Consider the following 14082-nt stretch of genomic DNA (forward strand, 5'->3'; position numbering starts at 1 on the left):
GACCTAGATACCTGCATTTTTAGGAAAAACTTGCTCTTGCTAATATTTGGACCATGTATCTTAAATTATCTGGTGTCCTTTGTCTCCAAAGGGTTAGATAAATGATGGTCGCTCAGCAATACGAACAGTTAGTGTTGAGGCCTGGTGACCATCAAACGCATCTAAAAGGCATCTGGGAAGAAGTCTGGTCCTCTTCCGGGGGGTACAAAAGATGGACCTGCGCCCCCTAGCGCCCCTCAAGAATGAGGAGAAGGACAAAAGAGAGGAGGGATTTGTCACCAGCAGAGCCTAGTCTGGGTAATAAGATAAAGTTTAACCTTTTTGTCTTTTCCTTTGTGCTTAGTCTAGTGTCACTTGCTCACAGGGTGCTGCGTGCAGAGGCCTCGCTTCTGGCCCTTCAGACCTGAGTTCCTAGTGTGAAACGGCTGCGCTGATGCCTCAGCTCAGGGGAGTGTGCAGAAGCGCAGTACGTGACCCTCAGTTGAAGGTGGTGGCGGTGATGGGCTGTGTGCAGAGTCTCTGGTTCCAAACTTCGATCTGGAGTGTGAGCCTGTGCCTGTCTCTGCCCCCTCCCTGCTGACAGAACCCTGCAAAGCAGCCCCACCACGTCCTGGGGGTCGCCTGCTCTAGAGCCAGGTCTCGCACCTGTCCACTCTCTGATCAAAGAATAAAGCTTTCCTCTGCTTCTGAACCAAATTTGGCCTCTTGGCTCGAACAGCACCGGGCAGGAGGACCCTCGTTGGGGACCAGCTCGAAAGGGTCGGTGGTAACAGCTTCAGCAGTGAGAGGTGGCAGAGGAAATAAACAGCGATGGGGCCAGCCACCTTCAGACCCTGTGACCGGTGAGATGAAGCACTGACAATGAATCGGAAAGGGAGGCGCTGCACTTTAGAGTGTTCCTCAGCCTCTCACCCCAATACTTCAAGTACTTTTGCAATTTTAATGTAAAAAGATGAAACTGTCTCCTGGAACCTATCATTCTCCTACCAGACAGCCACTGATTCATTCATTTACTCAATAACATTTATTGAAGAGCTACTATATATAACACAATGTTTTAATAGGAGTCTTTGCCTGCTGAGGCCCCCAAAGCTGAAAACTAAATGCACTAAATATGGCAACAAATAGTTGCCACATTCCTAGGGAGGTGCTAAACCCACTAGGCAGAATTTGCAAAGAAGGTGTATGCAGACCGGTTTTGTGATCCTTTGCCTCTCACTTTCAGGGATTGAAGTCAAAGTGGCCAGAGGTTGGAAATTGGAGACTTTCAGGAAAGGATTTTAAAGTGCTGTTGCATTTTTTGTCTCCTTGACACGAAGCAATATTCAAGGTCCCTGCGAGACCTCGACCCTTGGAGTCTATGGAGCACAGAGACTGGTGTGTGACCCACGCTTGAAAGGCTGTGACTGGAACTGCCTGCAAGGGGTGGCTGCACCAGTAGCAAGTTTTTCATCTACCACTGCTGACAGTGTGGAATACATGTCTCATGTGGACCAGATGAAAGCCATGTAGGAGAGAGCCTGTCTGATGCCAATTTAAAGGGACTTTGCACAAGGTAGCCATCTGGACTGGCAATGAGACCTTAATAGATAGTCTATGGAAATGACCTGGGGAGGAGCTAGGGTTTAGGGACTTGTAAAGTGGCCAGTCTGAGAGTGCTTGGTCTGTAGCAACAGGGGCTGCACGGAACGATCCGTAGTCATGGGGCGTCTCTCTGGAGCAGAGCCTAGGAAAGCACCCCACAAAGCATGGATCTTAAACACCCCCAAGGCCTGAGAGAACTAGCACCTGGTTAGTGCCAGTGAAGAAAGACTTTTCCTGCCCCCTTACTTCTTCTTGTCCTTGCCCTGACTCCAGTTCTGGAAGGGCCAGAGACTGCAGCTGGTAAGTGAAAGGTTTGGAGGAGGAACTGGCAGAGGAAGAGAGCAGCCAAGGGCACCATCTTTTCTCACTGCTGCTGTCAGCACAAAGCAGGAGCCGGCTGGGGGAGGGGAGAAGCTTCATCATTACAGGTAATTGCCAGTTTTTACTATTACACGAGACAGAACATTTCAGCTAGAAAAATGAGAAGTTGGGGGACTTCCCTGGCAGTCCAGACAGTGGTTAGGACTCTCTGCTTCCACTGCAGGGGGCACGGGTTCCATCCCTGGTCAGGGAACTAAGATCCTACATGCTGCATGGCATGGCCAAAAAAAAAAAAAAAAAAAAGATGACAGAGGAGGACTTTTCATTATTTGAGAGTGAGCAGAAAAGCGGTGGGAATGGCCTGAAATTGCAACCAAGGGCAGGAGAAGGACAAGCCCCACAGATGAGGCCTGAAGGGACATTACAAGAAAAAGTACAGTTGGTTAATAACTCTATGTTACATGACCTGTACTTTCAACATTGTATAGCCCAAGGCACTGTTTCAGGTTTTAGGTTTAGGAGATGTGAGAATAAAAGGCAGTCTCTACCCTTAAAGAGTTCATCCTCGAGTGAGAAATAGGTAAACAGACAAGAGCTAACTAACGCTTATTCAGACCTTACTAGCAAGTTCTAGACATTCTTCTAAGGATTGTATACATATTAATTAATTTAAACCTCACAGCAACCCCATAGGGTGAACAATATTATGATGCAATTTTACTAATGCTGAGAGTGGAGGCACAGAGAGATTAAGCAACTTGCCCAAGGCCATACAGTAAGTAGCAGAGCCGGACGGGAAGTCAGGTCATCTGACTCTGGGCTCAGCTGTCAAGCATGATACTGTGCTGCCCCCCAGAACAGGAGGTGTTACTATGCCTTCAGTGGGGCATCAGCCTAGACTGAGTCAGGGAAGTCATCCTGGAGGAGGTGATTTTTTTTTTTTTTTCAAAGAATGACATTAGAAAGATGATTAGGAATTTGAAAAGCGAAGCCCTAAGAGGGTTTCAAGAAGGGGGAAGAACACGTGCCTCGAATGCATTAGAGAGTGGGGCTTCAACCTATTCACTGAGGTTTGGCTGGAGAGAAGCTTCCTGAGGGCTCAGCCTTGGTTCATAGATTTTGTATGTACCTAACACAATGCTTTTCAAATAATAGGTTCTCCATAATTGCATATTTGAGCAGGGGACCCAAGAAAAAGTATGGAATGCATAGGTAGTTCTGAATCAATGATACGTCAATAATGCCTTGCCCCCTCCCCTGCCCCAAAGGAATCTATTTGGTAAATCAAAACTACTAATTCAGAAAAAAAAACGGTCTGCTAGGAGGCACAGGGCCTAGTTTACCTTGTCAGCAAATATCTCTGGAATAGTTTGCTATTGTGGTTTCTTCATCTTATACTTATTCCCCTACTGTTAATGTGTTGAAAAATGCTTAGCAACTACCTTAGGAGAAGGAAGACCAGAAGCTTGAAGTCCATGCACAACGCTCACAGAGTTTAAGAACATTTGTTAATAATTGATCAAATATAATTAGGCATTTGCGACCACTAATCTGTAACTAATGATTACAACTGATGTGTGTTTAGAGAGTCACGTTTACACAACTTCTTGGTGTGGGAGAGAGAAGAATCAAGAGGGGTGACCTGCAGAACTGCACTTGGTGCCACCCATCCCGTGATTCCTGTTTGGGCTCTGGGAGGATCCAGCACGGAGATGGAATGGCTGCTGAGGCTTATAACTGGGGTTATAACTTAACTAAGAGGGAGAAATACTTCTTCGTCTGGGGGACGCATCTGCTTCTTAGGAAGCAGGTTCTTCCAAGCAATTCTCAGCTGGTGGATAATAGCTTACTAAAGGTCACGATTCATAACAGTAGTAGCTATTGTTTATAGAGTGCTTGCTGTGTGCTCTGTACTATACTAAGTATTTTACATGGATGATCTCATTTAATCCTCATCACTGCTCTGAGATGGGAACTTATATTTCCACTTTGCTGAGGCTTAGAGAGGTTATGTTCATCCAAGATTAAGCAACTAGCACAGGGTCTGGATCCAGAGCTTTGTTCATAACCATTATGCTAAATGCTACTTATCCAGGGCCATTGCCTGCAGGGAACTGTAGCAGACCAGAACTTCCCGGAAAGTTTACATCGTATCCACGCACCAAGATACCTCACTCTGGAAACACAGAGGAAACTGGGATTATCTGTACTGCTGTCCCCCATAACGGATTCTTCTAAAGTCTGGCCATAAACCAAGACCCCCTCAGGGGGAGCCTCTAAAATCTACGTGTGTGGGTTTCTTCCTTCTCCAATATCTGGGTTTTAGGGCAAAAGAAAGCGGCACCTCAATATTTCTACTACAGTTATTCCTCCTCCACCTCCCTGAGGTCATTAAAGTATGTAGAAATGTCTGCTCTCAAGATGATCCAAAACTATGTTGCTACTCTATGTTTAGCCAGTCTCTTTCCTTGGGCCCACTTCCGCCAGTCTGGACACTTCATGCTGCCACAAAGATCATCACCTCTCAGCCCCTGATTGCTCTTTTGCAGCAGTGTTCTTTAGTTATAGTCGCAGTGGGACTGAAGGTAGTTAGGAGTAAAGGATTAGCCACCTCAAACCTGACAAGACACTTAATTCCCAAAGCATCTCTTATTTGACACTTGTGACACATTTCCTCATAGAAACATTGTTATAGAGGCAGTTATATATTCCTTTGGTACTATGTGATTATGTATTTAGCCCATAGACTAGCGGCAAGCCTGAAGCTGACCCACCATTTACAATATTGCTTCTTTGTAAAATTATGTACTGAATTCTCCCTTGGTCCCTAACACATTTTGAAAACAGAATATTTTGTTAATTTGAGATTATGTTTTAAGATTTATATTTCATTTTTTATTGTCTAAGGTTTGCAAACTTTCTTCTTCACATCTTCGTTTCTTAAAGGTTCTTTTAATTCCTAAAAGAAGTTTCAAAACTTCATACTCAATTGCCTTTAGGGCCACTTATGAGTAACGGAAGAAGAGTAGCTTCACTACATTTTAGTAACCCTCACTTGACTTCAAAAGATGGAGATTTGCCAATTGTGAGTATATTAAAAAGAATGTGCCATTGGATCCAAAGCATTTCCAAAGGGGAATTTCTAAAACTCCTTTGTGTGGATAGCCCTGCTTTAAGAGGTGGATGGATTATTATTGTGATGACTATTTTGAAGGGTGACAATATTTCTTTGTATGTATAATTTCTGGTCTATTTCTTAAAAAAAATTCTGTCAAGTTTCCTTGTATTCTCACTTCCTTTAAGTTACTGAATTACAGGTCACTCCTGATTCAAATGACCTGTAATTTAATGACGAAATTCAAAGCCTGTATTTTTTCATGACCGATCTGATAGTTTTGAGCCTTCTGTGATCACTGAGCTTGAATCAGACAGGCATGATAAAACTTAAATGATAACATCAGCATTTATATTAATAAGTAAATAATAAAATCTGACACCTCTATAGTGTTTTATAACTTTCAAAGTTATTTTGTACATATTATTTCTGAGGGTAAACATAAAGTTGTCTGTAATCACGAGGAAGTATTTCCAATTACAAATCAGTAACTTCTAGAAGAACCCAGAAGAGTAGGCATGGTTTTAGGCAGAAATGACTCACCAGGAAATGACTCCAAAGGTAAACGGGGATTCAGGAAGTGTCCAGTGCAAACCATGACAGCATCAAAGATAGCTCTGTCCAGCTCCCCCTCTGTCTCTGTGACAACATCCCACTGACCAGTTTCGGAGAAGTCAGGACGCTTTGTTACGCTGCACACTGTGGTCTGAAAGCAAAAGACAAACACTCGCTTTCCATCAGTCATCTTGGGACCTCATACAGTGACTGTACGGTAACCATGTCTGTTATTTCAAGTGGGCCAAGTCAGTCCCACGATAGGAGGTCTGTTAACATTGGCTTATCTTTTCCCTAGAGAAGTTAAATAACTTGTGCAAAGTCTCAAAAGTGGTCATATAGATTAGGACCCAAAACATCTGAACTGCGAGGAAGAAACATTCAGTTTTTATTCCTGGTGAGAAGGAGATGAATTAAAACACCGAATGTTGAAAAAATTTAGGAAAATGAGTTTTGACCCATTATAATATCTGTAGTTCAGACTTCTAGTCATTTCTTCCCAATGGGTTTCATGAACAAAATCCATTTTTCCTTTCCTCTCAAAAACATTCTAAATTTTATCCTGAATGAGAGTCTGGATTTAGAGGAAGAACCAGGAAATTCAGTATTTTAGTGACTTACTTGAGTAAAACATGACCAGCAGGATTATTATCTGCCTTATTCATATAGAGAGAAAGTCAAGAAGAAGTTTACTTAAGTATCCCATTTCCATCAGATTGGTGAATGGGCCAGCCCCTACTCATTAACCTTCCGTAACCCAAGGTATCTTACTCTAAACCGAATGTATTTCAGAAGGTCAAAGTGCTCAGCAAACTCTTGGAGGTAGTCCCAAAATTTTTCTTGCTTCATGAAATTGGGATAATCTTCTTGGAAGGGGAAGTCGCTGTAACATGACATTTCTTTGCAGACGTTTGTCACTAATGACTTGTAGACCCTGGTCATCCCATCTTCAGAAGTTTCCTGTGGTGAAAGCACAGTTAGCTTGATGGGGTGGTGGGGGGATAGGAGGAAGAGAACAGAGACCATCAGCAGTTAGCGTTCCACTTGTAATTCCAAAGAGTTCCTGGAAAAGTTAGCATTGGGTCCCCATGCTATAGTTATCAGAAATCATTGGTGGGGTTGGAATTGTTAAATACGATATCTTTCTCAATCTACAAAGAAGCTAACAGCATTTAATAGGGCTCTCCAAGAATGACACTGCCCTTAAAATATTCCATGAACACAGGCCCACGGTCTATCTTGCTTATCTTCTCCTTCTTCCCTTGCCATGATTATTCCGTCCACTCATGCTCTGCACCTCTTCCTCTTGCCTTTGTTTAAGGAACTCCTCACTAATTTTTCTATTTATTGTCTATGGATATTTTCAACTGCTCTCTTTTTATTGGCTCCTTCCCATCCACACTTAAAATACTGAAGACTCAAATTTTCAAAACAAAACAAAACTCCCTTTCAACCTGTATCCCCTTCCAGCCTTGTCTCTCTCTGTCTTATCTCAGTCGTCATGAAAGAATCATCACATACTGGCAGCCTGTGTTTTCTCCTGGACTCCTCAACTTGTTGTCTTGTCTCGATCTCTGTCACTCAAAAACAAAACAACAAAACAAAAAGATCTATATTAAAGGCACCGGTGAACTTCTCGTGGCCCAAGTTTTCTTCTTCAAGTCTCTTCCTTCACCATCATGTTCTCTAAGAAGCCTTCCATGACCCAACAGATCTTCACAAGGTAGCTATTGTGCCCTGCCCCAGCACACTGTACTTTGAGCACAGAACCAATCGCACTGCATTGTAGTGATCTGTTTACTGTTTCTGTTCCCCACCAGACAGTAAGGAGGGCTGGGTACTTGTCCATCTTGTTTCCCATAGGTCCTGGTAGAGGGCCAACACAAGTACTTGTTGAATGGATGAAAATGAATACTACAATTGCATTTTTGAAAAAAAAAAAGTATTTGTATGACTGGAAAAAATTACATCAAAATTTTGTTAGTGCTGACTCATGAGAATTGATATTATATTTAATTTGTATTTTTCTTTTGTTTAACTCAGTACTGTTTTCTAAAATTAATCTGTATCACTTTACAATAGGAGAAGGAAACCAAACCAACCATGGGGTCAAACAGCAGACCTAATACTTTCTTCCACATTGACATTTGGTGGCTTGAAGAGGCCCATAGTACACCAGAAAAAAATTATTTTTCCCCAGTATGCTATAATCCTAGGGTTGTGATCATTTACATGTATTTGCTTATTCTGTTTTCTTCACCATCCATCAAAGACTGGCAAATGCTGCCTACTCCAAGAAGGCTTCCCTCATTCATACCAGTTTGAAGCACCCTCCCCAACCTTGAGCTCCCACTAAAGGCTGCTCTTCTCTCCCCAACCAAAGCATTTAGTACTTGGGCCTCCCATCTTCTGACACCTTATACCCTACCACTGGGGCAGGTCCCTTTATTCCCTCTGAAGGCCCTGCTATCCCCAGTAACCAGGACCAATTTTGGCCAGAGGCAGGGGGTATTTAGTCATTTCCAGCTCCACTTCCTGATGCTCAAGTCACCTAATAGCTGGCCTAGCCTTGAGCATACCCCACTAGCTGCATATTACACTCCTAAGAAGGGTGGATTAGTGCCTGTGTTCTTTTTCTTCTGATAATGTGAAAAATACCCCCTAGACCTTTCAAGGTCTGGATTCTTGCCTCACCCTTGCCAATTCTCTTCCCAAAGACCTGAACAATGCCTGGGGGCTGGGGCTCCACTCCCTGATGCCAACTTCTGTCCTTCCTAAAGTGTGATCTGCTCCATATTCACCAATGCCATTCAGCTACCCAATGTGACACGCTGCTACTTTGTCTTACAATGTCCCTGCTCCAGAAATCATCGTAACTTCCAATACTATGTTTGTGTATTAGACTTAACTCTTTCTTCCTCTCTCCTCCAACTGTCTCTTGTCCCTACCCTGCCAGTTGTCCAAGTTCATCACCTATCAGACTGCATCCTGCCTGGGGTCAGCACAACACCATAACAAACTTGTGCTGCTGCAGTGAGCTGCTCCCGTAATGATCACCAAGGTAGGCTAAAGCGACCATGCCTCGGCAGGGACAAAGCAAACGGCCAGATTATGATTGGTGGAAGTGGGAGGGTATGAACTACGCACGGTAAACTTCCACAGTCCCCCGATGTCATTACTTCTTTCAAAGCAGGTAGGCTCCAGGTCTTCATCCAAGCAGCATTTGATGGAGGACAGGCCACTCACACCAGCTCCAATCACTGCAACTCGCTTGGCCATAGTGTGTTCTGTATGAGATAGGTTGAACAGAGCATCTTTATATGACAAAGCTAGAAGGGAACCCTTGTCATAGAAGTCAACTTTTACAGTGATCCTTTCATCTTTGAGCTGAGGCAGAATCACATTTTGTTTAAAGATGAGGACTCTGAAATCATACTGGTTTGGTTTGAATCCTCGCTTCATTTATTTACCGTATGACCTTAGGCTAGTTGTTTATCCTCTCTGTGCCTCAGTTTTCTCATCAGCACAATGGGAGTGGAAATAATGATACCAATTTAAAATATTTGTTATGAAATTAAATGACTGAGATATGTTGGAAGGGTAATAGAAGTGTGTCTGCTACATAGTAAGTGCTCAATTAAATTTTGCTCTTATTATTAGCTAGTGTAGCCAGGACCTTGATCCCCTTAAGACTTTAGATCCTCTCAGTATTAAAAGGACTCTTTGCTAACACCTAGTCCCTCTGAAATGCTAGGAATTGCAACAAGCAAAAATGTTAGTTTTTATTCAAAGCGTCTAAAGTTCTAAAGAATAGCTAGTCATGGACCATGTCCTGCCAGCAAAAAAGATATTACATGCATTTAGGGGAGGTTCTTAACTTTGCACAGAGAAAGGTTGACTCACCATAATACAGAACTGTGGTCATATGGTCATATGGAAATGGGGATGCCATGTTGTCAGGAAAGATTGGAGGAAGTGTGAATGTGTCATGGGGATTTATAACCAGTTTTTCTTGCTTTTATGTTTTGGGCTTCTGCAAACATCAACATAGCTTTTGCTTTGATCAGATGGGCTAACCACCGAGTTGATTTCAGCAAATCAGGTTTATGTCACACGGAAGACTTTGAAGTGTCAGGTGTCCTCACTCTCAAGTGCTGCCTTTCCCTCAACCCTCGTGGCCAGTCTGAGAAACACACAAAGAGTAGTTGAGACCTCAAAGTATTTGCTTTATAAAATATACTTAACTGATTTGACTTTGCCTATGAAGACATGGTACTTTTTGAGGAGAGATCTTGCTGTATAACTCTTATGTGACTTTTGTAGTGTCATGACACTTACCATAGTGGTGTTTGCCTTGAGGAACCTAGGGAGAACATATTTATTGAGCCCTGAATACCAGTAAATGGGAAAACATATAGCATCATAACTGAACACGACTTAAGGCCACTCTGCTAATAAGAGGTTGAGTCTGGAGAGACTTTGGGTATCTGAGTATGAGCCTGGATGTGCACATCTCATTGGTCTGAGAGCCTGAAGTGTCCTGTGATTCCTGCTACTAAGCCTCTTCCCTCACCTGAGCTCAGGTTTGCTGCCACACCTTCTGGTTGGGCTTGGGGGATTTTGTCCTTTTGGTTTTGTAGTTTGCCTCCTAGCCAGATCAGAACCCCCAGGCACAAAACCAAAGTGAAGTTACTGACTTTACAGAGGGCAGAAGAAGACTGCTGAGCCCTTGGACCCTTCGGACTCACCTGGTTCCAGAGGAGGATCTAGGCAGGGACTTGCAACAAGGGTCAGAGGGATTTCTCAGAGCTGCCTGTTTCCAAATCTTACCTGCCACCCTACCCTTTGTAAGGTTGAGACCTTCACGCCTGGCTTCATTATTTATAGCAAAATTTACACTTTTCCCCCTGAGACTTTTTGTTTATTTAGAAGTCTCTTTTGATTTGGAAGAGTTGGGCAGGCTGCAATAAGAATGGACTTTGGAGGCAGCAGAACTGGGTTTGAACTCTGTCTCTGCCACTGACTAGGCATGTGACCCCAAACAACCCACTTACACACCTTAAGATTTACTGTTTGCAAATAAGAAAAATAGCCATACTGAAGGATCGTTTGGGTCTTAAACAGTGATAATAATTACACAGAACTGCCTAGCACCAAATATTTACTCAGCATTCATTTCCCACCTCCCTAACTGACTCCCTCCTTTCCTCTCTTCCCGGAAAAGACAGCTCATGCAGATAAAATTTATCAACAAGTTTGGAAACATATAGGCAAACATACCTATGACTTCCTTTGGATTGAGTAAAAGGTTTAGGTGGCTTTTAATCAGAAATAAATGGCCTCCACCAATAAGAACACTTAAACTTCCAGGGCACTAGGTAGAGGTCTGGAATTGGCAGATCCCTCTGTGCTGTGTTTTTGCAATAATAATATGAAAGAAATAGTTGTTAATTGATCTGGTTAAAATGCAAAATGTGCTGCAGTGAATAGACTGGCAGCAAATTAATTCACTCAACAGATGCACCCTGTGTACCTCTAAGGGCAGGTACTGAGCCAAGCGTGGGGACCCCCAAGATGATTAAGAGCCAGTGACTTAAATAATAGTAATAAATATAGACCCAGTGACTGTCCACAGGAAGATGCCACTATATGGAGAGAGGCTGACACACATGATATCATGTGGTACGTCCTGTAATAGCAGTGTGCTCTGGGTACAAATGCTTGTAGACACTCTTGGGCTGCTTAGCTATGCCTGGAGATCTAGTTAGAGACACATAGTAGGCTGTATTTTTCCTGGGCAAAAACACCTTGTCCTTTACAGACTGACTTAGAGACTGTTTAAGTGCCAAATAATTGGTGTCCAAAGTAGATGTGAATTGAAAGGCAGGAGAGAAGACTGCAGGCTTGAAGGGGCGGGAGGACATAAGGTGTGTTAAGCTCTTTGTAAACTGTAAAGTGGGCTATAAACATAAGGTCCATTGTAGGTCAAAAGGTTGCTGACATTTAGTTCCTTAATCGAAAGAAGCTCTAAACTACTGAACTGGACTTTTTTTTTTTTTTTTTTTTTTGCATTACGTGGGCCTTTCACTGTTGTGGCCTCTCCTGTTGCGGAGCACAGGCTCCAGACGCACAGGCTCAGCGGCCATGGCTCACGGGCCCAGCCGCTCCGCGGCATGTGGGATCCTCCCGACCGGGGCACGAACCCGTGTCCCCCGCATCGGCAGGCGGACTCTCAACCACTGCGCCACCAGGGAAGCCCTGAACTGCACTTTTGAACAACATGAAACCCCATCCCATACCTGACAGACCAGAAAATGCAGGAATCATTTTTGAGACATGGAGAGACTTGGATGATTAGCAAATTATGTAGCTGATTATGATTTATATTAGTTTGGACTTGGATCTATTTATATTTCTTATTATCACTCTACCAGTGCTCTTCCTTTGCTATGGTATTTCCTAGCATAACACTTGTGGAGTATTTTGTGTTTCCCAGTGCCTCACAATTCCATCTCATCCAAAAGATGAAATCAGAAGTGAGCCTGGAATCACAGACAGTCCCATGATTCTGTTATTCTCACCCACACCTTCCTTCAGGGTGGTTTTCCCCTACAACATAACTTTGTTTCCTTAGCACGTTCCTTTGCTTCCTGGTTTTCTCTAATTCTGCTGCTTTAACCCTAATCAAGAGGCTCTCGAAGGAGAAGATCACATTCATTTTTAAGGAGTGTACTCACCAAGGAAAGTATTCATCCTCTGTGAAAGCAGCTTCTGGAAACATTTCCCCATAAAAAAAAAAAAAAAAAAAAAATCCAGGACACTTACCTTGTTGGCATAGAGCAGATATTTTGACAAATTATTTCTCACAGCCCAAAGCCAAAGATAGTGTTTGTCTTAAAAAAAAAAATTCCAAACACAAACTCCTTGTTCTAAAAGAAAAATAAAAAATAAACTAATGCTGACTTTAATCAAAGTACTCTCGGTTTAAAACAAAAACCATCCGTTTTTCCTGTCATGCTAGTGACAGAAAGTATACTCACCGAGGAAAAAAAAGTTGTGTAGGGCACCAGCTTGATACTTCCGTGTTCTCGAAGGAGGGCTAAATGACGAGTTAGAATAAAGCCGTCAGATTCGAAGGCCACAAACGACTTCTGCCCCTTTCCCCACCCTCCTAAACGTCACAGTTCCGACGGAGCCCTAAACTTAAAGGGGAGCACGTGGTAAGCGACTGCTCTTCTCATTGTAGCCTTTAGAGGGCGCCAAGTCACTCCAAACCACGATCCCCAGTGAAACAGACGTTCTACGTACTAAATTCTGACTCTTGAATTAGTCCCTTGAACCATCATAGGAACTGTCCATAGGAGAAAGTCAATTAGGTGACTATCACGTCATCAAGTTCTCCCAAGTCTAGAGTTCCCTAACCCCAGAAGTGTGATTTCAAAATTCAGAACTTATAAGGAATTTAAGCTGTTTCATCCTTTTGGAAAGGGTTAGCAGAGGGAGCTGGTAAAACCTGTTTGAAAACCTGTTTGAAAAAGCGTAAAATTGGTTTTAGGTATTAGCCTAGGGCTAATATCTCAGAAGAGGAATAATTACAGAAGTAAGCACTGGGAATAATAATAATAGGCAACATCTTTTTTTTTTTTTCTTCTCCATTGAGTGCTTGGAAACAAGCATAAAATACCGTCTTAAGCTCATTAAACAGTTTCCAGACCAGGGGATCAAATGCAGATGCCCACAGGGGTCATGAAGGTAACCCAAATGAGGGAAGAGGGCCGAGATAAGATCTGACTGGAAAGCACATCCCCCACCTATTAGGTTCAGCTAAATGGTGTAATTTGAGAGCATAAGCCCCAAATTGCAAGGTTTTAGGCTCCTTTCAATAGAAACTGCAAATTCAGATTTTTATATAAAATCTTCTATTGGCAACAAATTAATTTTTCTTTTGAAAAATATTAAGCCCACAGAAAAGTTGAAAGAACAATTTTATTAATGCACACTAATGTATCCTTCACCCATTTCATCAACTAGCAACCACTTGACACATTGAAATTGTCTTCCCCCTCTCTTTCTTTCTCCACACGTACAGAAACACACACACACACACACACACACACACACCTGTACACACACATCTGAAAGTAGTTTTCAAACATCAGGATGCCATCAGGATATTTCAGCACATATTTCACAAGAGTAAGGGCATTCTCCCTTTCTATACTAAGAAAGTCAGTATAAATTCAATAACATCATCCAACATACAGTCCAAATTTCTCCAATTGTCCCCAAAATGTTATCTAGTGGTGTACTGGAGCTGGCTTGCAGAGTGAGAATATGCATCTCTTCCAAGTTCAGTGATAGCTTGGCATTACACACAGTAATGCTCTACACAATAGCTTGACATTGTTCATGGTGGGCCTATTTACATCATGGAAACTGGCAAACACTACAAATCTGTGATCTCCCCACACCCCCAGCCTTTTTTTTTTTTTTTTTTTTTTTTTTTT

The 14082-nt window shown here is 42.7% G+C and overlaps 1 protein-coding gene across 1 annotated transcript in view; it reads right to left on the reverse strand.

The window, feature by feature from the left end:
• FMO4 (flavin containing dimethylaniline monoxygenase 4) overlaps positions 1 to 8862 on the reverse strand; it is a 30267-nt gene extending 21405 nt beyond the window's left edge. Inside the window, 3 exon segments of the mRNA XM_027086341.1 lie at positions 5564 to 5726; positions 6347 to 6535; positions 8723 to 8862. Coding sequence (XP_026942142.1) covers positions 5564 to 5726; positions 6347 to 6535; positions 8723 to 8854 — 484 coding nt within the window. The 5' untranslated portion in view covers positions 8855 to 8862.
• Between the last annotated feature and the right edge of the window lie 5220 nt (positions 8863 to 14082).

This window comes from Aethalodelphis obliquidens, unplaced genomic scaffold, assembly GCF_003676395.1.
Source record: "Aethalodelphis obliquidens isolate GAN/ISIS:26980383/991018 unplaced genomic scaffold, ASM367639v1 scaffold55, whole genome shotgun sequence".
Classification (NCBI taxonomy): Eukaryota; Metazoa; Chordata; class Mammalia; order Artiodactyla; family Delphinidae; genus Aethalodelphis; species Aethalodelphis obliquidens.